Source organism: Populus trichocarpa, chromosome 14 (genome assembly GCF_000002775.5).
Source record: "Populus trichocarpa isolate Nisqually-1 chromosome 14, P.trichocarpa_v4.1, whole genome shotgun sequence".
In the NCBI taxonomy this organism is placed as follows: Eukaryota; Viridiplantae; Streptophyta; class Magnoliopsida; order Malpighiales; family Salicaceae; genus Populus; species Populus trichocarpa.
In genome coordinates this window covers 17,208,800-17,233,522 of record NC_037298.2, presented here as the reverse complement: position 1 = coordinate 17,233,522, position 24,723 = coordinate 17,208,800, and the positions used below count along the sequence as shown (strand labels likewise).

The 24,723-nt window shown below is 37.1% G+C and overlaps 1 protein-coding gene across 3 annotated transcripts; it reads left to right on the top strand.

Moving 5' to 3' along the window:
* Nucleotides 1-1,329: 1,329 nt before the first annotated feature.
* On the top strand, nt 1,330-6,768 carry LOC7464414 (WD repeat-containing protein WDS homolog). Of its 3 annotated transcripts, none has more exons than XM_024585758.2 (5): nt 1,330-1,617; nt 2,236-2,961; nt 4,068-4,169; nt 5,411-6,046; nt 6,300-6,768. In XM_024585758.2, exons 2-5 carry the CDS (start codon nt 2,314-2,316, stop codon nt 6,474-6,476), a joined length of 1,563 nt encoding a protein of 520 aa, XP_024441526.1. In that variant the 5' UTR covers nt 1,330-1,617; nt 2,236-2,313; the 3' UTR covers nt 6,477-6,768. The 3 variants fall into 3 exon arrangements, with proteins under 3 accessions (XP_024441526.1, XP_024441530.1, XP_024441528.1); XM_024585762.2 differs by having other exon boundaries at nt 1,334-1,617; nt 6,303-6,768; XM_024585760.2 differs by lacking the exon at nt 1,330-1,617 and adding an exon at nt 1,628-1,854.
* Nucleotides 6,769-24,723: the final 17,955 nt, after the last annotated feature.

Genomic DNA, 24,723 nt, shown 5'->3' with positions numbered 1-24,723 from the left:
AAAATAACAATTAAAAGAAACCCATGCAAATTTATAAAAAGAGAGTTACAGAATAAGAAAACCAAAGCATAAAGTATATAATCAAGTTCATTTATTCATAAGATGATGATTGATTCCACATAAAAGCAGCACACAATTCATAATATTACAAACAAAAAAAATCTAAACTTTAAAACATGTAACTTAGAAAATGCAAATATTGACATATATAGTGGCAGTGCATTAAGAAATACATAAGGACATGGCTATAATTTTTTCCTGGTTAGATATAAACATTAAAACATGTAACTAAAAAAAAAACAAAGATACTGAGTCATGTAGTGTAGGATGTACCGAAATAGAGATCTGGTGTTTGTTGTGCTTTTCAAAAGATAAATTTTTAAGCCCTCTTTGGTTCTTGACAGAAAACAGAATGCCAAACAAAATGCCTTAACACAGATCGGGAGTTTGTTGTTCTTTCCAAGAGATAAAGATATTAGATCTTTGGTTCCTGAATCAAAATAGAACGAAACAAATTAGAAAAAAGAAGAAGAAGAAGGATATGATTATTGTAAATATTAGGAATTTGAGTTACCTGAAGTTTTTTAAATAAATTCACAAGAAAATTACCTTGAAAATCATAATAATTTTAGCGTGTCTTCAACCATTTCTGGGTTATGAAAAAGCACCATCACTGCGAAAAGACTTGAAGAAGGCAACAGATCTGGTGTATGGTTTAAGTTTAGGATGGAGATTTAAGTTGGAAATGGGTAGTTGTTTTTAGCCCGAATGATCTGTTGACAGACTTCAATTATTCCCAAAGGTTTTTGGATCTCCAATCGGCTACAAAAAAAAAAGAGTGTGTGAGGTCTGTTAAAGATTGGAATGAGAGAGAAGAATAATGGAGAGAGTAGGGAAAGAACGATGAGAGGAGAAGACCGAAACATGTTATTTTCAACAATATAAAATTAAAAAAGTGTGGAAACTGCGTTGCTATATTTTGTGTTCAGCAAACAATTCATAAAAGCAATTTGAGTTGCTTTTGACTAGCCTGTGGTTAAAACACAGGTTATTGCGGGTTCCAATAGTTAAAAAGTATGGTTTGTAGCTAACTAAACATCTAAAAATTATGGTTTAATCTGAACATGAAAGATAACACGTAAACAAATACTTTCTTATTCTATTTTATGATTATAAAGTAACTGTAACTATTTAATATCATTCATGTTTATTTAAATATTGAATTTTTATTCTATTCCTAAATCAATGCAACAAGAAAAATTACAACGAATATATTAGACAATGCCACCCGTCAACTTCCATCATATAAGTGTTACAAGCAGGGGAGGAAAAACTACCGCGAGCAGTAAGAAAAGAAGGATCTATAAACGGCACCGTTTTACCGAACGACAGGACAAATGGTCTCGTGATGGTGGTGTCGATGTGATCGATCTGCATCACGGCTTCCAATTTTTAATCATGTATTCTGAAAAGCCCAATTGCGCACTAAATCGCTACTTCTCCCTGTAATTCAAAATCAATCCTCTCTTCACGGACCACCACCACTCCTACTCCGACAACAACAGCCTTGTCACTGCTCAGGGAATCTCCTTACCTTTCTTTTCTGGCCCATTCCTGGTCAGCTCTCTTGTCTCGTCTCTCTGTCTCTTCTCCTCGCATCATTTCCTATTTCTCCCTTTTTTAACTGTCTGCGCTTAAAAGTTCTCGTGCCATCTTTTTCTTTCGCTGTACTTTCCAATTAGTAGGTTTGGTGTTAGTGTTTTTTAAGGTTTGTGTGTATGTTATTTCGTCGAATAATCAATTTGAACTTTCGCTTATTGGTAATGAAACCCTGGTGCTGATTTTTAGTACGAGGTAAAGGTATCTCGGGGTTGTTTTTTTTATTTTTTTCTAGTAACAGGACATGTGGGTGCATGGAACCAGCTTGAAGGTTTTTATTTATTTTTAATCCAATTCAAGATTTTGAGTTTCTGGGAACCAATAAATGTTTCAGTTTTTCTCTCTTTCTTTACCTTCTCTGTTTTTTTTCTTAAAAAAATAAAATTAAAGCTTCTGATTTTTGGGGACTGACGATTATTTCCTTTAAGTTTCTGGACTTTTGGAGTATTTGGTAAATGAAATCTTTGGTTGCTTGTGTTAAGGTCGTCAAGGATAGTTGGATTGCAACAGCTAGCGTATAATTAATTAGCTGTTTTTATGAAGCTGAACACTCACGGATACCCACTCGTTTCTCAGGGAAGTAGGATTATTCGATCACTATCTGACCACATGAAGTGAGAGAACTGGTCAAACATTTGTGGAGTTTGCCCGGAAATGGAGAATTCACCTACAACAATCGGCTCAAAAGGTTTGATAAAGCAGCATGAATTTGTAAGGGTTATAATTCAAAGCCTTTATTCTTTGGGCTATAGAAAGTCAGGTTCTTGTCTTGAATCGGAATCTGGGGTTTCATACAAATCTATGAATCTTGAGTTGCTGGAATCACAAATATTGGAAGGAGATTGGGATGGCTGCATAAATACCCTTTGTGCTATTCAGGAGTTGGCGGATGAAACGAGAGCATCGGTGTTGTTTCTGGTGTTTAAGCAGTGTTTGTTAGAATATTTAATTGGTGGCGATGATACTTTAGCTCTTTCTGTTTTGCGGAACCAGGTTCCTGCATTACGAATGGGCAAGGAGAATGTCCATAATCTTGCTTATAGTATAATTTGCTTGAAGGAGATGGAATTGAGTAAGGCAGATGACAATGTCATCCACGGCCAGCGGAAAAACCTGCTCACAGAGTTGGGAACATTGCTTCCTCCACCAACTGTGCTGCCTGAAAGAAGGTTAGAACATCTGGTTGAAACTGCTATTACAGCCCAAATTGATTCATGTGATTATCACAATTCAGTTGAGCCAATTTCACTTTATGAGGACCATAACTGCTCAAGAGACCAGTTTCCCACAGAGACCATACAGGTGTGCTTCTTACTGCCTTTTAAATTATTACTGCTTAAAAATGTTAAAAAGAAGCAAAACTAAAAATAATTGACTTTCTGAATAGAACATGGAAATGCTAATTGCTTTAACTTATTGGATGTTCTTAAATGCTGAATACCTGTGTGCATTAAGATTACTCGTTATTTCTTAATTGAGCATTCAGATGGCTTATGTTGGTACAAAGTCCAAAAACTTGTAAGTTGGCAATGTTGATGCTAAATACACATTATAACGAAAGAATAATGGACAAGTCACTTTCAACTTACAGCATGATAATATAACACTATTTAATGTCTTAACCCTATTGAGGTTGGCAGCATAACATTCATGAAAAATTCTGTGAAACGATGAAGGATAACATTGTTTCATCTTCGTACTTCTGTTTTAGAGATGCAGGAATGAAAATGCAATTCTTTTTTGAACATTGTTGCTTTTGAGACTCGCTTGGTGCTTATCTAGCTGTCTTTATATTGAATTATAGAGTAAGAATCTTGTTAAGAGAAGCTGGATAACTGAAAGTTAATTTTAGAATATATGAGAAAGTCACATGGAACTTGTGATGCAAGGTTACAACTTTTAGCAACTCTGTGCGCAGTCATGCATACATATAAATTGAACCTAGTTCTCTGTTGCCTTCCTCATGGTCCACAAAATTCATGAAGTGTACTCTTTTAGCATTGTTTGCGGTAGAAAGAACTGAGCAAGATCCTTTGGGTAGAAACAGAGTAAGAATTTTGCTGGAATAAACCATACAAATGAAAGCTAGTTTTAGGATTGTCTGGGAAGCAGATGAGTTATGTTATTAAGCTTGTCATGAGATCTACCTCCTCTCTATTGGCCTTTGGTTTTTTCTTATCAACCTGCAAATGTTTATTTATTTATTCTTATGCATACCCTTATTAAATGTTTGAAAATAACTGTTGCAGAGCAACTGAGCTTGAGACTAAACAAAAACTAATTTTAGAATTGACCTGAGAGCACCAGATTATCTGTCTTGGTGAGATTGTCATTTGAACGAACCTGCAAATACCATTTTTCATATTTAACAGAACAACATATGCACACTTGTTGTCTTTGTTTTGCAGACGTTGACTGAGCATGAGAATGAAGTTTGGTTTGTTCAATTCTCTAATAATGGGGAGTACTTAGCTTCTTCTTCAAGTGACTGCACAGCCATCATATGGAAGGTACTCTTTGATGCTTTATCCTGTGGGCTTGCTTATCACAAGTGTCAAACAAAATAGGGTACTACTTTCTTGATCCAAGTCTGTCTTCGAGAATTGGTATGACAAATTGTTATTGTGGTTGGCAATGTGCGGGGAGCTGTATTCTGCTACTTTGCAACTTAGGGAGATTTGTTTTGGGGGGATGAAAAACACAGGGAGTTGTGTGCGGGTAATCATTATTCAAGGTTCCACATCTCGATTTTTCCAGGAAATTTTTCATTTGGAATGGTGAATGAAAAAAAGAGGAAAAGGAAATGTTCAAAAGCTATGTATGGCTGGTTAACTTTGAGGACCAGCAGACATTAAGTTCCTTGCTGTTGTTGTTAGTTGAGTTTGAAAGTTAGTGATAGCTGATACTTTTATATTCACTTGTTTTAGATTAATTTAAATTTCCAGCTCTTGATGTACAAAGTAGTACTGGACGGAGTGATTTGTATTTGAGATAAATTATGCACCAAGTCATTTGGCTAGCTATGACTTTATTTGGAAATTAAGACTTGATGTTCTAGTCTCTCAGAGGAGCTTAAATGAATTTTACTATATGATAATACAAAATATTTCAATTGCTTGTTGATGCTGGTATCATGGAATTGCCTTTAAAAAGAAAAATTATATTTCAAGTGGAATAGTTGATTACTGAAATAATAAGCTCTTCTAAAAATATGCAAGGGCCAGCTGATAGCGACTAACATAATGTTATTTATGTGGAGCTAAATGAAAGATTTTGCCCCATTGTTGTGCTGATTTAGATAATTGAAAATTTTAGAAAACAAGAGAATTGAGTATTGTTGCAATAAATGTGATAATTTCACAATGTTGGGATCTTGGATTTTAAGCTTTACCATAGGCCTTACAGCTACTAGGATTTGATTACTGTTTCTATGCACTATATTAAATTGTGTGAGAGTTAGTTTCTAAGAAAGTCTGAATAGGTCCCAGCTAAGTAGTTGCCTTTAGTGGAAATAGTATCTTGCTCTATTCATTGACCTTGTCATGACTATTCAATTACAGTTTTGTGAAGTCCCTCAATGTTCATATATTTTATTAATCTAAAGCTTTATATTTACATGTGTGTGCTGCATTGAGTTGATTTTGAGTTTGTGCTTAGAACTTTATTTACAAGTTCTTCTGGGTGAAAAATGAAGATGCATACCAATTTGAAAGTGGGAGGCTGTCATTTAATTTTGCAATTCTGATGCCAGGTACTGGAAGATGGGAGGCTGTCATTTAAACACATGCTAAGAAGCCATCTAACCCCGGTATCCTTTGTAGCATGGAGCCCTGATGATACAAAGTTGCTAACGTGTGGAAATGTGGAAGTTCTCAAGTTGTGGGATGTGGAAACAGGTACATGCAAGCATACTTTTGGGGATCATGGCTTCGTTGTCAGTTCATGTGCTTGGTTTCCCGACTCAAAGCGATTTGTGTGTGGCAGTTCTGACCCTGAAAAAGGCATCTGCATGTGGGACTGTGATGGCAACGAGATAAAAGCATGGAGGGGCACAAGGATGCCTAAGGTTTTGGATCTTGCTGTCACACCAGATGGGGAAAATCTGATCAGTGTAATGTCAGATTTAGAAATTCGGATATTAAATGTCAGGACAAATGCTGAACAGGTCATCCCAGAAGAGCAACCAATTACTTCCCTTTCAGTTTCCGCTGATAGCAAGTTCTTTATTGTCAATCTTAATAGCCAAGAGATTCATTTGTGGGATGTTGCGGGAAAATGGAAGAAACCATTGAAATATATAGGCCACCAGCAACACAAGTATGTGATAAGATCCTGCTTTGGTGGATTGGATAGCTCATTCATTGCCAGTGGTAGCGAGAATTCACAGGTATGGCCTTTTTCTCCATGGCCTAGCTTTTTGTGAAACAAATAATCCATGTCCATGCATATTACTAGTGATTATATTTGTTTTTATCTTATAGGGGTGATTTATTTTGTCTTTCTCATTTATATCCTCATAGCATGCAGATTCACATTCTGATGTTAAGCAGATGGAAGCATCACTAACCTGTTTGTTCATTTCTGGTCTGCTGTTATTTAGTGAAGTTAATTTAGTCTGAAATTATGTTGTTACTTCTTAGCAGGTTTACATCTGGAATCGGCGGAACTCAAGGCCAATCGAGGTTTTGTCTGGCCATTTAATGACAGTGAACTGTGTCTGCTGGAACCCTAAAAGGCATCAAATGCTGGCTTCAGCTAGTGACGACCATACCATCCGTATATGGGGACCAAGCCGATCCAAGAACATACAGCGTTAGAAGAGTGTTTGATCAAGAAGGATACAAACCAGTATTGCAGCCCAAACCTGCATGTGCAATAGTATTTGTTTTCCCCAATTTGTTATTTGTTCGTAGATTTGTAAATAGGTGGAATCCCGGTGCCCCTTTCCAATTTTTGAGCCTTGTAAATCTCCATTCCTTGTAGCTTTTTTTCTCTTGCATATGTGAATTATTTAGATGTTTTGAGCAAGAGTATGTTTAAGAAATAGACGATGCCCTGTATAATGGCCTTTGTACTCTCATGCTATGGTACAAATGTCTTTCTGATCGAGCAGTGATCTTTCTTGGCAGCTGCAGGTGAAAGTTTTTGTTTTGCTTTCCTCACTGGTTCCGTGCTCTATGTTCCTGGTCTTTCTATGGACCATCTATATCATGAATAGGCGCTTGGGCTAGCTTTGTCTCAGCTTTGATGGCTGTGATTTTTGGGTCCAGACATGTGCGTGCTAGAACAATCGAAGCCTCAAGAAACCACAGTTCAAAGGAGAAGAACCTGGTAATGTCGCGGGTTTAACAGGTGGGATTTTCTCAACCTGGTACCAAGATTTAGGTTCTGCTTGTCAGTAGGGATGTGGATTGGACGAAGAGTTGATGATGATAAAGAAAGAAAGAAAGAAAGATGAGAGTAAATTCATGTAAAAATTACCAAAAATATATAGGGTGTTTTGGGATATTCACTGTAGCACTAATGAGGATTTATTGTGGATTGTACTAGTAAAATGATGTTTTTATCCTTCATCAAATCAGATTAGAAAATTAAGCTCATATATAAAACAGTCTTTTCTATATAATTCAACTGTCATTCTCGCTTTTCATAGAGGTACAAATGTATTTTTATTTTTTTAATAGTAAAATACCTTCTTTACCCTTAAAAAAATACTAAGATATTTGGTTGTCAAGGGCTTGTTGAGATTTTATGGTTTTTTGCATAGTATAATTACTAGTTTATCCTTTACATCATAATTAATTAAGGCTTGCTTTGAGGGTATTTTTGTATTATCGTTACTAGTTGGATTGCCCGCGCGCTGCTACGAGAAATCTTGCCGTAGCTTTCTTCCCAATTGTAAATTCATGAAACCTAAATCTCATAGCAAGAGAGAAAATGAAGAACTTTCCTAATATGCAAGTAGGATCTAAATTCATTAAAAGGTAATGAATGCAGTGGTTAAGCAATAATATCTTTAATTAAAAATATTTGTTATCCAAGAACAAAAATACGTTTAATAAATTAAAAAGAGTTGGATATAGCAGTGCTAGCAAGAATCAAGTTGAATGTTGTCAAAGGAAGTGAGTTTTAGCAAAAGTTGCAAAACAGTATCCAGCACATGTATGGCATGATCGTCCATAGCTACATGTCCTGTAAATGAAAAATGAATCATCAAAGAGAGAGAATCTAGAGAGAAACGCTCTCCTCCTTCATAGAGTGGATTCCCTCTTGTCTGCTGGTGGCGACTCTTGCTGTTTGATTTTTTTTCTTGGCTTTCCTTGTCCTGTTCCTCTTCTCTTCTCCGTTTCCCTGTTTTCCCTTCACTGATTTCCACCACATCCCGGTTTCCCCCTTCTTTTCATCTTTTCCCGCCTGTTCCTTTTTTTCAAATGGCAAAGAACAAGCGAAAGGCTACTTCTACAGTAGCTCGTAGACAAGACGTTTTGCCTGCTCCTATTGCTGGCCCCAAGGATCATGATCCCGATGGTGGTGGTTCAGAGGTTCTTGCCCTCACGGTTGTCACTGCTAGCAGACCCGATGCAGTTCCCTGTGCATCCTGTCTAGATCCTTCCCCCTTGCCTTCGTCTCAACCTCGAGATGTGGGTTTTAGTGCTCTCCACCCTGCTTCAGTGATGGTGGTTGCTTCTGTCTCTAAGTCTTTGGATGCGGTTCTAGTGAAAGATTGCTCTGTCGCTTCTGATGACGAGATCCTGGATGAGGATCAGCTGGACTTTAACTTTTCAGATGAAAAGTGTGATGACTCCCCTCAAGCCCCTACTGTGCTCCCTACTAAGAACTTACCTTCCCCTCCCCCTTTGCTACCTGCTGAGCAGATACCTTCCCCCCTTTTGACGAAGAGTGTGATGCCTTCCTCTTTAACTTTTGGCTGTCGAGAGCCTGCACCCTCATCCGTTGCAGGTAACCCTCTCTCTGCTCCTAGCAATAGTCAATGGCGGGACCTTTTCTTTTCCAATAGATCTACTGTTTCCTATACCAAACTTCAAAACTTCTCACTTAACCATCTCTCCAAAACTTATGCTATATCCCCTGAGGACATTCAACCAAAATTTGAAATTTGGAACTTTTGTGTTGTGGGCTATGTTTCTGGAAAAAGCCCCGGTTACAGAGCTCTGAATAGTATTATCTCCAATGTCTGGAAATGTGAGGCCACCCTTACCATCCATGACTCTGGGTGGCTGGTATACAGATTTAAAACAGAGGAGGACGAGCTTACAGTTCTTCAAGGAGGACCCTATCTTGTGTATGGACGGCCCCTTGTTCTGAGGCCTATGGCGAAATTTTTTCACTTCTCTAGTGAAGAGATGTCGCGGTTACCGGTTTGGGTAAAGTTTCCAAACCTTCCTCTGTGCTGCTGGTCCCCAGTTTGTTTATCAAAGATAACCAGTATTCTTGGGAAGCCTATTTAGTGTGACCAGCTTACCTCAACTCTTTCTCGTATGTCTTATGCACGAGTGTTGGTTGAAATTGATCTCCTAGAGGAACTTCGACACTCAGTGGAGATTTCATTGCCTGAAGGTCTTACTCTGCACCAAAAGGTTGTCTATGAAACTCTGCCCAAGTATTGTAACTTCTGCCATGTCCTTGGCCATACTCGTCTCCTCTGCCCCAAAGCTACTGCTACTATCAAAACTGTACCTTGCAATCAACCCCAGGCTCAGGATGTTCAAGCTGATAAAGGGGCTGTTTTTAGTAGAGTGGGTCCCCAGCCTCCTGTTCCTTCTCCTCCTCCACAGGTGCAATGCCATTCCCAAGACCACGATATTCCAGTGGTTTCTGGGGGGGATGCTGGGTCAGAAGCTGATCATGTTATTACTAATAGTTGGGTTACTGTGCACTCTAGACGAAAATCCAGCAAGCAGCACAAGGGGAAGGTGGTGGCTGTATCTGAGTCAGTGTTTGTTGACAACTCTCCTACTACTCCCTCTCCCCCTGTTTGCACAGGTACAGTTCAGAACTCCCCTATAATAGATACATTGGTGGCAACCCCTTGTGCTGGAGAAGTTCAGGGTTCTTTTCCTTCTCGAACTACACCATTGGTTGTGTATCCTCGTGCTGGTGAGGCCCATAATTTATCCCCTCCCAGAACAAATTCTTTGGTAACTAATACTGGTGATGCTGATATGGCTGGTAAATCTGTGAATGCTCCTATCTTGGATGTGTTTGTTCAGTGTGGGGTCAGGACTCGTAACCAAAAGCAGCGTAGTCGTAGTAGAAGGGTTTCCCCTTCCCCTGCAATACTATGATCATTTACAGCTGGAATATCAGGGGACTTAACAATCCCCTAAAGCAACATGAGGTTGTTAGCCTTATGAAGAAGCATAAGATGGATGTATGTGGGCTGCTTGAAACAAAATTGCTCTCCTCAAGAGTTGGCTCTATGCATAAATTTCGGCTAAGGCATTGGCAGTATTTGTCCAATGCAGATGTTGCATGCACTGCTAGAATTGTGGTTTTTTGGAATCCATCCACAGTAAAGGTTGATTTGTTTGCATCCTCTACGCAAGCTTTACATCTTTCAGTCACCTATTTAATTTCTCAGATTAGCTTTATGGCTACTTTTGTTTATGACTTCAATATTATCTCTGCAAGACGATCTCTATGGGAGGATTTAAGGCGCTGGAATTCTAGTTGTCCCTGGATGGTTCTTGGTGACTTTAACTCTATGCTTTCCTTTGCAGATAAACACATGGTGCGGCTGTGTTAGGAAGTTAAACTTTAATATTCTCTTTATTTAGTAATAGATAATCAGTGTATATTATCTTCCTATTGTAATGCGTATCTTATAGCTTGACACCCTGTAATGTAGTTTCTCATTCCTGTAATGTAGCTTTTCATTCCTAACTTGTAGGAATGTTTTGCTGTACAAATACATGACCTAATGTCAATAATATTCATTCAAGCAAATTATATCTTTCCTTTATCTTTTCATGGTATCAAAGCCTTGATGACCAAGCGGTCACGAGTTCGAATCTCACCATCCCTATTTATTTGATAAAAATTAAGCACAAGGTAATGTGGATCTGTGCAAGTTTCAAGCCCAAAGGGCTTTCATTTGAGGGGGTGTGTTAGAGAATAATATAAATCATATCCTGGGACCTCACCTAACAGCTTAAGCTTTTGGGTTGAATTGGTTCTTTGACATGGGTATCAAAGCAGAGTTGAGATCCTGATTCATCTTGATTCATCGATGTTCATCGCTGCACTCAAGTCACTCGTGTAGCATCTTCCTTTTCCAGCTATCATGTCCACAGATGAAACATCACTAACAATTGACACAGGCAAGGAGATTGTTGTTCCTACCACTTCTGCAGATCTCTCAAAGGCAGGTATCTCAAACCCCTATTTCACTCATCATGCAGATCATCCGGGCTTGGTTTTGGTTTCCAAACCGTTGAACGGAGACAATTATTCCACTTGGAAAAGAGCTATGAATTTGGCCTTAAATTCTAAAAATAAGTTAGGCTTTGTCAATGATTCAATCAAAGCCCCTTCAGAAGAAACTGATCCCGAAGGTTATGCGACCTGGTCTCGATGTAATGATATGGTCCATTCCTGGATCGTCAACGCTCTCAGTCCGGAAATTTCAAATAGTGTGATTTATTATTCTACTACTCATGAGGTTTGGGAAGATCTTCGTGAGCGATTCTCTCAAGGTAATGCACCTCGTATCTTCAAGATTCAGCGAGACATTGCTTATCTCAGACAAGAACAACTCTCCATTTCTACCTACTACACCAAATTGAAAGGTCTATGGGATGAATTGGCTTCATACAATAATGCAATACACGGGGCACAACAAGATCAGCAAAAATTGATGCAATTTCTAATAGGGCTGAATGACTCTTACAGTGCTATTCGCGGGCAGATTCTCCTGATGAATCCCCTTTCTTCAGTTTGGCAGACGTATTCCTCTGTTTCTCAAGAAGAAAAACAACACCTCCTGAGTTCAACATACGCTGCAATTGACTCCAGTAGCAGTGCAGCTATGGTAGTTCGAAGCAAACCCAACCCAGTCAGACATGAGAGATCCAACCATCCATATGGGTCACAAGAATCACGATCGCAAGAGAGGCAGCCTGAAAATTTCAGGCAAGACAGACGACGACATGGTACAGGCACAGGCAGAGGACGCCCCAATTGCTCACACTGTGGAGAAATGGGACATTGGATCCAAACCTGTTATGAGTTAAATGGCTATCCAGTGGGCCATCCAAAGGCTAAATTTAACTCCGGCTCAAGAGGATTCAACAACAGAACTAAGCCTGCAGTGAATAATGTTGCCGAGTGGTCTTCTAAAATTGATGGCAACCAGATTGTTGGGATTTCAGAGGATGAGTTGAAACAACTTTTGTCGCTTGTTAGTAAAAGTGACGATTCTATCTCTCAGGCCAATGCTGTGATCAAGCCAGGTTTGTCTAACATCGCTTCCCGCAATTGAATCATTGATAGCGGGGCGACGGATCATATTTCTTCGTCATCTAAATTATTTTTCCACAAAAATAAAAGTTGTTCGTTACCTCCTGTAATGTTACCTAGCTGAGACAAAGCTAATATTGTTGCGAAAGGATCGTTGCCTCTGAATTCTGTCTATTATTAGCATAATGTGCTATGTGTTCCTACTTTCAAAGTTGATTTGATATCAGTTAGTCGTCTGACGAGAGGCCTGAATTATTCAATAACCTTTTTCTCTTATTGGTGTATTTTGCAGGATCTGGCTACGAGGAGGATGATTGGTTTGGGTAAACAACGCGATGGTCTATATTATTTGGCGGCACTTGCGATGAAGAATTCAGTAAACACCTCATCCTCACCCACAAAACAGCCGACCTGCAACCTTACCATCTCATCCACCGATCTATGGCATCATCGCTTAGGCCATGCATCATCTTCCCGTTTAAGTTATATTGCCAAGAAGTTTTTAAATTTTTCGGTTCAGTCAAATAATACTTGTCCTGTATGCCCTTTGGCTAAGCATATTCGTTTACCTTTCAGTCCTAGTACAATTTCTTCACTAAAACCTTTTGAAATAATTCATTGTGATATTTGAGGTCGTTATCGACACCCTTCTCTTACTGGTGCTCATTATTTTCTTACCATTGTGGATGATTTTACTCGTTTCACATGGATATTTTTAATGCGACATAAAGATGAAGCACAATCACTTTTAAAAAAATTCTTTAGTTTTGTTCAAACTCAATTTGAGTCTCACATAAAAACTTTTCGCAGTGACAACAGTGGGGAATTTACCTCACTACGTTCTTTTTTTCAAGATCATGGGGTCGTTTTTCAACATTCTTGCGTTTACACGCCTCAACAAAATAGGGTTGTGGAACGCAAACATCGTCATATTTTACAGGTGGCTCGAGCTTTAAAATTTCAAGCTCAACTCCCTACCCTTTTTTGGGGGGAGTGTGCTCTTACTGCCGTCCACATCATCAATCGGTTGCCCTCTCCAGTTCTTTCTTTAAAAACCCTTTTTGAACTTCTCTACTCCAAACGACCTTCTTTTTCCCATCTCCGTGTCTTTGGTTGTTTAGCTTATGCTACTAATGTCCGTGTTTCCCACAAATTTGATCATCATTCCATTCCTTCGATTTTTATTGGCTATCCCGTTGGACGAAAAGCCTACAAATTATTTGATTTGTCATCTAACAAAATTTTCACCAGCCGTGATGTCAAATTTCATGAAACTTCTTTTCCTTATGCATCTGTCAAGCCCATTTCTCCTTCCCCAACGGTGCCTGGCCCGATTCCTCTTTTGGCCCGTGATATCCCCTGGCCCAATTCTTTTTCTCCAACACCAAATGCTTCTCTGTCAAACACTGTTACGCCTCCTGCCTTACCAAATCCTTTACCTGCATCTCCTTCCTCTCCTTTTCCAAAAACACCACACACGTCCCCTTCCCCTCCTTCATCGCCACCACCTCTTTCACCGAACCAGTCGTTTCTTTCCTCTGAACTTCCTTCGCTGTCATCTTCTTCGCTTGCTCCATCATCCGAACCCTCGTCAATTCCACCTTCCCATTCACCTACCCCTGTTCCTGATCCTATTCCCCTCCGTCGCTCTAGTCGCCAAACCGGTCCGCCGATCAAGCTCAAGGATTTTGTCTGTAACAATGTTTACTCCACCCAATCAACCTCATTGTCGCTGGGTCTGACTAAAGGTACTCGTCATCCTCTGGCTAAACATCTCTCATATCACAGATATATGCCTCAATATAAATCTTTTGTTGCTCAACTCGGTATAATAACAGAGCCTAGGTCTTATTCAGAGGCCATTGTTCATCCTGAGTGGCAGAAGGCCATGAACTCCGAGTTACAGGCTCTCCAGGCCAACGGCACCTGGACTCTTACTCCGCTTCCTGCTGGTCACACTCCCATTGGCTGCAGATAGGTGTATAAAGTCAAGCTTCGATCAGATGGGTCTGTTGAGAGGTACAAAGCACGGTTAGTCACCAAGGGCTTCACTCAACTAGAGGGCATCAATTATCAGGATACATTTTCTCCTACTGCCAAGATTATTTCAGTTTGCTGCTTGCTTGCTTTAGCCGCCGCTCGTGGGTGGTCTTTGCACCAAATGAACGTTAACAACGCCTTTCTTCACGGCGATCTGGTTGAGGAAATTTATATGTCTCTGCTGCCTGGGCATCAGCGACAGGGGGAGAACAATCTGGTATATCGCTTACATAAGTCGTTGTACGGTTTGAAACAGGCATCTCGCCAATGGTTCGCTAAGTTCTCAGAGGCTATTTATTCTGCTGGTTTCGTTCAATCTTGAGCCGATTACTCTTTGTTCACCAAAACACAAGGCAAGCTCTTTACTGCTCTTTTAATATATGTAGATGACATTCTAATTACTGGAAATTATCCTGCTAGCATTGCTGCCACTAAGACATTCCTACATAGTTGTTTTAATCTTAAAGACCTGGGTAATCTGAAGTACTTTCTTGGTATTGAAGTTTAAGCTTCTAAGAAAGGGATTTTTATCTCCCAGCAGAAATATGCATTAGAAATCATTGAGGATGTAGGTCTGTTAGGTGCAGCCCCAATTAATACTCCTATGGAACGAGGCTTGAAATTATCAGACAATAATGATTTGCTCAAAGAACCGAGTACGTATAGAAGATTGGTTGGTAGATTAATTTACTTGATTGTTTCAAGGCCAGATATAACATATGCAGTACATCTTCTGAGTAGATTTATGCATCAACCCCGAAAACTTCATATGGAGGCAGCTCTTCGGGTTGTCCAATATTTGAAAGGTGCACCTGGCCAAGGCTTATTTTTCTCTTCGAATAGTGACTTCAGGTTAAGGGCTTATTGTGACTCGGATTGGGCAGGCTGTCCACTTACTAGAAGATCCACCACAGGTTATTGCGTCTTTCTTGGACCATCATTAATATCCTGGAGGTCGAAGTGACAGAAAACAGTTTCTCTTTCTTCTGCCGAGGCAGAGTATCGTGCAATGACAGAAGCCTGTTGTGAGTTGACATGGCTACGCTATCTATTAAGAGACTTGGGACTAACACATCATGAATCAGCTATGTTATTTTGCGATAACAAGACTGTCTTACACATTGCAGCCAACCCAGTTTTTCATGAGCGAACTAGACACATTGAGATGGATTGCCATTACATTAGAGACAAGATTCAAGATGGTTCAGTGATTACAAGATATGTGAGTTCTGCACACCAGCTGACAGATATCTTGACCAAGCCTTTGGGCAAGGAGAATTTTGTTCCTATTATTCGCAAGTTGGGAGTACAGGATATTCACTCTCCAACTTGAGAGGGAGTGTTAGGAAGTTAAACTTTAATATTCTCTTTATTTAGTAATAGATAATCAGTGTATATTATCTTCCTATTGTAATGCCTATCTTATAGCTTGACACCCTGTAATGTAGTTTCTCATTCCTGTAATGTAGCTTTTCATTCCTAACTTGTAGGAATGTTTTGCTGTACAAATACACGACCTAATGTCAATAATATTCATTCAAGCAAATTATATCTTTCCTTCATCTTTTCAGGTTGTCTCTTCCTATGAAATATCTGATTTTCAAGACTGCTGTTTTGATCTGGGCCTTCATGATGTAAATTTCACTGGATGCCACTTCAGTTGGACAAACAGCTCTGTTTGGAGCAAACTTGATCGGGTGTTGATAAATCCTTCATGGTCCTCTTTGCAGCGTCTCACTCATGTTCACTTTGGATCTCCAAGTGTATTTTTAGATCATTCCCCTGCAGTAGTTAGACTGGATCCATATATGCAGGGTAGACAAAATTTTAATTTCTTTAACATGTGGGCTACACATGATCAGTTCCTGCAGGTGGTCTCTTCTTGTTGGTCTTCTCCTGTATATGGTACACCCATGTATATTCTTTGCCGTAGACTTAAGCTCTTGAAGGGGCCTTTGAAGGAGCTCAATCGCCTTCATTTTAATCATATTTCAGAACGTGTTTCTCAGCTTGAGTCTCAGTTGGAGCAACTCCAAAATGCATTCCAGCAAGACAGGGATAACCAATTTTTGTTTGCACAGGACAGGTTTCTACGATCCAAGTTATCTTCTCTGAAGTTTGCAGAAAAACAGTTCTTCAGTCAAAAGATAAAATGCAATTTTCTTAAGCATAGTGACAATGGCTCCAAGTTCTTCCATGCTCTCCTAGGCCAGAATCATCAGAGGAACTTTATTCTAGCCATTATGTGCAGTCATGGCAGTCTTAACATATCATTACAGGAAGTGGGCAATGAATTTGTGTCTTATTATCAGCGGTTGCTTGGCTCATCCAATACCATCTTTCCACTTGACAGTGCAGTTATTCACTGTGGTCCATGTCTGCCAGCTAGTTCTCATGGCCTTCTCCTCGCCCCGGTTTCTCATGAGGATATCTGAAAGGCAGTCTTCAGCATTGGAAATGACAAAGCCCCAGGTCCTGATGGCTACTCCTTCTTCTTCTACAAACAAGCCTGGCATGTTATATGAGGGGATGTATTTGCAGCGGTTCAGGATTTTTTTCATTCTGGCAGACTCCTCAAACAGGTTAACCATTCAATCAATGCCTTGATTCATGGAAAACAATTTCATTTACATGATTTAAAAAAGATGTTTCTTTACAAAGAATTGAGTATCAATTACAAAATTCTGTTTTACAAAAAAGAATTTCAGATTTCCAAAATAATATCGAGCATGAAATTTGTTCTAATATGCCAAATGCTTTTTGGAAAAGAAAACATGTTGTTAATCTTCCCTATGAAGATAACTTTTATGAGAAACAAAAACCTACAAAGGCAAGACCAATCCAAATGAATGCTAAATTAGAACAATATTGTAGACTCAAAATCCAAGATCTAGAGTCAAAAGGTCTTATCCAGAAGTCCAAATCACCTTGGTTGTGTGCTGCATTCTATGTTAACAAAAACTCTGAAATAAAAAAAGGCACACCTAGACTTATGATCAATTACAAACCACTAAATAAGGCCCTGAAATGGATCAGATATCCAATTCCAAATAAAAAAGATTTATTACAAAAATTGCATTCTGCTTTCATATTTTCAAAGTTTGATATGAAATCGGGTTTTCAAAAAATTCAAATCCATCCCAAGGATCGTTTCAAAACTTTATTTACAGTCCTATTTGGTCAGTATGAATGGAACGTTATGCCATTTGGTTTAAAAAATACACCATCTGAGTTTCAAAGAATAATGAATGACATATTTAATGCATATTCCAAGTTTTGCATCGTTTACATTGATGATGTTCTTATTTTTTCAGCATCATTAGAACAACACTTTAAACATTTACACATATTTTTTCATGTTGCAAAACAAAATAGTTTAGTTGTTTCCAAATCAAAGATTTCTCTATTCCAAACTCATGTTCGTTTTCTTAGCCATTATATCTACTAAGGTACTATCACACCCATTGAGAGATCCCTTACCTTTGCTAATAAATTCCCTGATAAAATCCTTGATAAACCTTAGTTACAAAGGTTCTTAGGAAGTCTGAATTATGTTTTAGATTTTTATCCTAATATTAGTAGACTTGCAAAACCCCTTCATAATAGACTAAGGAAAAACCGAGTCCCATAGTCTGATGAACACACTACTCTCGTTCGTCAGGTTAAGAAGCAAGTCCAAGAGATTCCTTACTTTTATATAGCCAACCCTTTAACTCCTAAGATTGTAGAAACAGATGCATCTGATTTAGGGTATGGAGGCATTCTCAAGCAAGTTCAAAATTCTAAAGAACAAATTCTTCAATTTACATCTACCTATTAGAATGACTGTCAAAAGAATTAATCTACTATATAAAAAAATTTATTTCATTGTTCTATGTATTACAAAATTTTAAAGTGACTTATTAAACCAGAAATTCCTTTTACGTATTGATTGCAAATTTGCTAAAGAAGTTTTACAAAAAGAAGTTCAAAATATTGCTTCAAAACAGATTTTTGCTCGATGACAAGCTATTTTAAGTATTTTTTATTTTGATATTGAATATATAAAAGGAGATACAAATTCCATTCCTAACTTTCTAACACGTGAATTTCTCCAAAACAAGTCCTGATGCCTCCCAAGTCCAAAAATAAAGGCAAAGGCCCTCAATCAGCATCTACTACAAACCCATAAAAAACCCAAAGCACTTCAAAACTTATGGCTTCTACCATATCTTCTGTAAAACCAATAACTTCTTGGTACGATGCAGTCGTTGTTGAAGAAAAAACAACAAATCCTCCAACAATACAAAATGAGAAAGTATAAAATTTGGTAGAAACTCTATCCAAATCTCCATAATTACTTCTTGCTTACAAATTCTTAGCCAGAAGTCCTCCCAAGAGGATGAATCCTTTCAATTAGGTAAAACTTCTAAACTGATTTTAAAATCCCTAGCAGAGTTTTCTTCCCAAAAACCTCTACTTACAAATCTCTCATTCTCCCAAAGTAATTTCATCAAAACATCTCCAAAACCTAAATCTAAATGTTTTATCAAAACTAATTTTCAAAATGTTTTAACTATTGAAGATGGTTTTTACCATCCTGATCCTATAATCACAACTACAAAAATATTTCCTCCAGGATGGTATTTCAAACACTAGGATACTACAAAAACCCATGCTTACTACATGACCATCCTTGAAATTACAAGTTCAGTAAAATTTGAACATTTTAACCTCAAACAACATCATACTAAACCAGCTTATTCCACTGGTATCATCAAACATGTCTTACATCCAACTAAATGGAAACAACCTCTCCATCATGAAATCCATTTTTCTATCAGCTTCCAAACCAAACTATATAACCATTGCCAAACCTATTCCTATTGGGACTACCAACAAGCATGGTTGAATGTCTTTTTTTCTCCAAAACTCCAAAGGAAGCCATTCCTAGTTCTTTTATTTTGATACCTCGATCAATACTACAAAACTGCCAAACTGGTTTTGTCAATGATGGGATTACTTTGGTTGCATCACTGAACTCCTTCACCCACACCCTGTGGTTGAAAAAGGCTACAAACTTTTCAAACAGAATTTCAGAGGCATAGAGAGGGAAAAGAAATTTCCCCCAATACTTATGTTCTGTTCCAAATTTTTTGTGTCGTGGGTATACTCATGGTACTTCGACTACAACGATTAAAATACCCATATAATTTTGATTAGAAAATACAAAGTTAAATGGTGGGACTCTTTTGCGATAGAAAATAAAATCTCTGAATCTAATGTAATGTCATGGCTTTCCTTAAACAACAGACATGGTGTAAAACCCAAGGAAAAATAAAGGTTGCATAGATTGCAAGCTAACTACATGAGAAATAAAAGTGAAGAAATTCATGCATATGGTTAAATAAAAACAGGAATTCAGAAAGTTTTGGATATAAGTTTCTGGATGAAATATTTCGAGACATTATAAATCAACACAAAAATGTTGAGGGTTGGATTAAATTAATGAAAATAAACTAAACTAAAAGTTGTGGTGTGAAATTATAAGAAATGAAAAGAGGTATAACTTAATTATAAGAAGAAAAAAATATGTGAGGGCCTAAATGCAAATAAGAAAAATTATAGAGCATAAATACTCTTATTCTCACCAAAAATCTACAGCAATCGTAAGGAAAGAAAAGAGAGAGTTTTTGTATCCATTCTTGCAAAATCAAGAGAGAAACACCAAAATTTCAAGAACTCATCCAAGATTAAGGGTTTATAGATGGAATAAACACTTATGGGCAAGGGATTAACCAGAAAAATTGAACAAGAACAGAAGATGGAGGGCTGGTTGTCATTAGATAAGAAAGGAGGGAGTTGAAAATCTTCAATTGGTTGGAGATCAAAACCTTAATTCGTACCGGGTAAGGTGTTCTAAAATGATCTTATAAGTCATTTCAAATTCGATAATGAATTGATGCCTTGATGTGAGTTATAGATTAGGGTTCTTAGACTTGAATTGGGGGAAAAGTATTTATTGTTAAAATTAAGTTAATTCATGGGTGGTATGTGATTGGGGATGTGAAACCATGATAATTTACCCAATCTAAGTGTTTGTTGATGAGCGATTTTGACTATCTTAGAGGCAGAACTGGGTTCTCCTTAAATCATAGAACTTATAGCTTCATGTCTTAGCTTTCCAACGACACTAATTGCGCTTGAATCGGAGTTCTATAACTCTAGATATAGTTAAAAATCTGAGGAGAGTTCGGACAATAACAGTTCAAAAATGAGACAGTAATAGTTCAAAAAAAAATAAGGTAGTAACAGTTCAATATCTAGACAGTAACAGTTCAAAAATGAGATAGTAACAATTCAAAAATTAGACAGTAACATTTAAAAAAAAACGAGACAGTAACAGTTCAAAAACGAGATAGTAACAATGTCTAGACAGTGACAATTCGAGATTTAAACAGAAACGGTTAGTGTGTGTGTGTGTGTGTGTGTGTGTGTATATATATATATAAGGAATGATAACTGTGGTTGGACAAAGAATGACAATATTAATGGGTGAAATGAGAAAACGTAAAATATTAAGAAATGACTGAAAGAAAGACTTACTGGTTGTTGATATGGTTATTATAAAACATATCCTTGAATGAGGAAAAATTATGAGATAAACTTGTGATTTGCAAAAGGGACCACAGGCGTGGTGCACAACAGCAGCTGGGAAGCACGAGTAGAGCTTCTATTGCAAGTAGGTGATCCGCACCTATACTTTCTAGTTAAATTCTATAATTTAATATGTTATTGATGTGAGATGTGAATTACCAAACGTTGGATATTAGGAGAAATAAGGAAAGTTTGCATAATGATGCCGATATTTTGGATAGTATTCTGAATGTATGTGTATTCAGGGTGAACGGTTGTTGTGTGAATTGCCAAGGGATGAAATTATCGTTGACAAAGGAAATATGAGAAGTGTGATTTGGGGCGTGAACTAGCATACATTTAGTGTATGTTAGGATCCCGAGTAAGGGGATCACCTTGCATCGACTCCTACATGGTGATGATGATAACAATGAAATTGGTATCGGTAATGTGTTAAACGGAAATAATCATGGGTGGTCTTATGAGATCTTAAATGGAGGTTGATAATGGAAGAGGAAAATGTTTTTAGTAGTTGAAGGAGAAAGAGTTTCCAATGAAAACCAAAAGGGAGGAGTGAATAAAATATGAATGCATGTTTGCCTTTTTAAATTGCTGAATATTTGTATTGCTATATTATTGTGATATTCATATTTCAATAATATGTATTTTGTTTTCAGGGTCATCGCATGCACGATAGGAGTAGATTCTAGCTTGGGTTCACTTTTTGTAATTTAGGTCCTAGGAGTATACCCTTGTATTTGGTAATATTACAACGTTTATATATACTCAAATTGTATAATTGATGTTTAAACTTGAATAGATGAATTTAAGTTTGTAGTTTGTATAACTATGTTCCATGTATGCATGTTTATATCTTTATCCATCCATAATGATAATTGTTGTACAATGTATATCATAAACATTGTGGTTGATATGAATGATGATGTTTGTGGGACTGAGACCCAGGATGATTGGGTTGAATTGAGTTATGCGGTATATTAGAAGTGTAAACAGGTCGTATGTCGATAACTTGGGACCTCCCGGTATAGGGGAGACTCCATCGAAATTTCGGTGGACTTTAATACAACCACAATGAATAGATATAGAAAAAAAATTTAATCACTCTGTTTATCAGTTAACATGAGAACGTTGCTTTATCCCGGAAATGGGAATGTTACACATGGTATCAAAGAACCACCACCTCTACAAGACCAGTCCCAATCCCTTTTCCTTGCCCAAAAGGCCCATGCCGCAACACTCTTGGCGACTGCCAAGTCCAAAGAAGAATATTTTGAAGTCATGAGGCAACTCATAAACAACGAAAAAGGAGAATTTCTGATTTCTTCCTCAACCTCATCATCCTCAGGATCATATACTTCTCTAGGTGATGAAAATAAAGATGATTGTTATGGCATCCTGCCATCTCTACAAAATCTTTTTTTAAAAAAAAAGAGTAATTAGGCTAACTTGTTTTGAGCCCATTTTTAATGTCTTTTAAGCTCATCTGTTTTGAGCCCCTTTCCATTTGTAGGCCCATTGTTTTAGGCCTTTTTCTACAACATTACCTGATGCTACAAAAAGACAAATCAGTTGTCATTGATAAGAAGATAACAAAAGAAAACCCCACGAAAAACATGGGCAATTTTCAAATTGTCATCTCTTGATCATTGAAAACAAGAGCACATGGCTTACTACAACACTTTAGAAGGAATCTTCAGGCTTTCCAAAAAGGCATTTTGGCATTTTTCATGGCAACTTCATTATAAAAGGAGACCCCTTGAGCCATAGAAGGTAGAGCACATTTTGGGAAAAACAAAAAATTTTGTCTTAAAACACTCTCGTGTAACCAATATCTCCTTTGTAACCAATATCTCCTGTATTGATTTCTAATACAAATTTAAGTAAGATTCTATCTTATTCATATTATATTTACATTCTTGTAAAAAATTATATTTCTGCAAATCTAAGTATGCTCTGTGTTTGGTAGAGGATCTTGTCTTTGACTTGCCTCTTCATTCACATTAGAAATTTGTTTCTATTCCCAAACCTAATATATCGACTGGAATCCTGTGACCAAATCTGTAGATCATTCTCAGGTGTAACAACGCCACGTACTAGTTTTCTTTTTTATATTGGTATTTCTTGTTTTATTCTTTTATATTGGTTTTTCTTGTTCTATTCTATTCTAGTGTGTGTGTGTGTGTGTAAACAAAAAAAATACTGCTTCAATTCAGAGTGCTTTATGTTATAAAGTGAACCATCTCTCTCTCTGACAATTACAATTAGTTGTGTACTAGATATGTTGCTCGCAATTTGCTGCGGGTCAAACAAAATTTTTTTATGTTAAAAAGGTGATAAGCTAAAAAAATTCCAAGTTTCAAGCTATTGGTTCAAGTGATAATTTAAATAATACAAGAAAACAACAATAATAAATAAATTGACAAAACAAACAATGAAAAAGAAGATAAAAAGAACTACATCTAATCTTATTAAGATTATCAAACAACTCAATGCTAACCTAATTGAAGGAAAACCACAAAAAAATAAAATTAAAAAAAATCAGAAAAAATCGGCTTAAAAAAAGAAGGAAAAACCAAACAAACCTAGATGAACATCCTAAACCTGATCTAATCTAAAAATCCTGCAACTTGTTAAATCATGGATCTGAGTTTAATCAAGAAGCTTAAATGTTGTCCAATTTAATTTTAAAGGACGGAATCGTTGAAAAAATATTGATAAAAAACTTGCAAAAGAAAAAAAAACAGCAAAAAGATTAAAACACATAGGGGGTGAAATTAAAAAGACACTGATTTTATAGATTATTCAAGATAAGAAAAATTATTATTAAAAAGAAAAGAGGACCAAATATGAAGAACCAACAAACTAAAGGGCTGTTCTTGAATTTTGAAGGGGTTGACATGAAAATTTAGGTGAGGAGAGAGGGTAGAAGAGGAAAAAAAATGGTTGCCAGTGCCACACCATCGTGAATGGTGGTACACGCATTGCCTCATCGGGTTATGGACGCCAAGACCTTCCAAAAATTACACCATATTGCGGTGTTTGGTGGTTGGATAGCCCATCACGCGCTGCTAGAACGACATGAGGGCCATCCACACATTGGTGTATACGGAGCATGCGCCAACATGTTTTTTCTTAAATTATACTTAAGAAATATAATTTACAACAATGCCCCTTAACACCCTTGAAATTTACATTAAAAGCAAAGTAAAATGACAAAAAAGCCCTTGAATGAGAGTTTAATTGGTTGTATTTAAGGGTATCAAAGTAATCACATTATTCTAAAAAAATAAAAATAAAAAATGCCTTTGAAGAGTAGGCATTTGATTATTTTATTCTAGGGTTAAATGAGTAATTTTACAGTGCATTTAAAAACAAAATTACTATCGTAAACCCGCACAATTAACAAAAGACATTTAAGTCATGGTGAAAAGACCACCCCACCCCGAAGCCCAGCTAAAAGATTAAATGATGAAGAGGCAACATAGTAATTATACTATTATAGTGAATAGTAATATGCGAATAGATACACAATAACTTCACAAGGAGTTTTAGAGCCTGTTTGTTTGCATTTCAATAATGTTTTTGAAAAAATCTGAAAATTTTTTATTTGTTTTGCTTCAAATTAATTTTTTTAAATGTTTTTAGATTGTTTTGAAGAAAAAAATAATAATATTATTTCAATATATTTTTAAATGAAAAATATTTTAAAAAACAACTACTATCATAATTTACTTTACAAGTACATTTTTTATGGATTTGGTATGTGTACCAAATCAAAATTTTATTTATTACACCTTTTAAGCTCTGAATCCTAACTAATATCAAGAGTAGGGGTGTTCACGGTTCAGTTTGGTCCGGTTTTAACCCAAAAATTCAACCGAACCGAAAAATAGTATTCCTTATTAATAT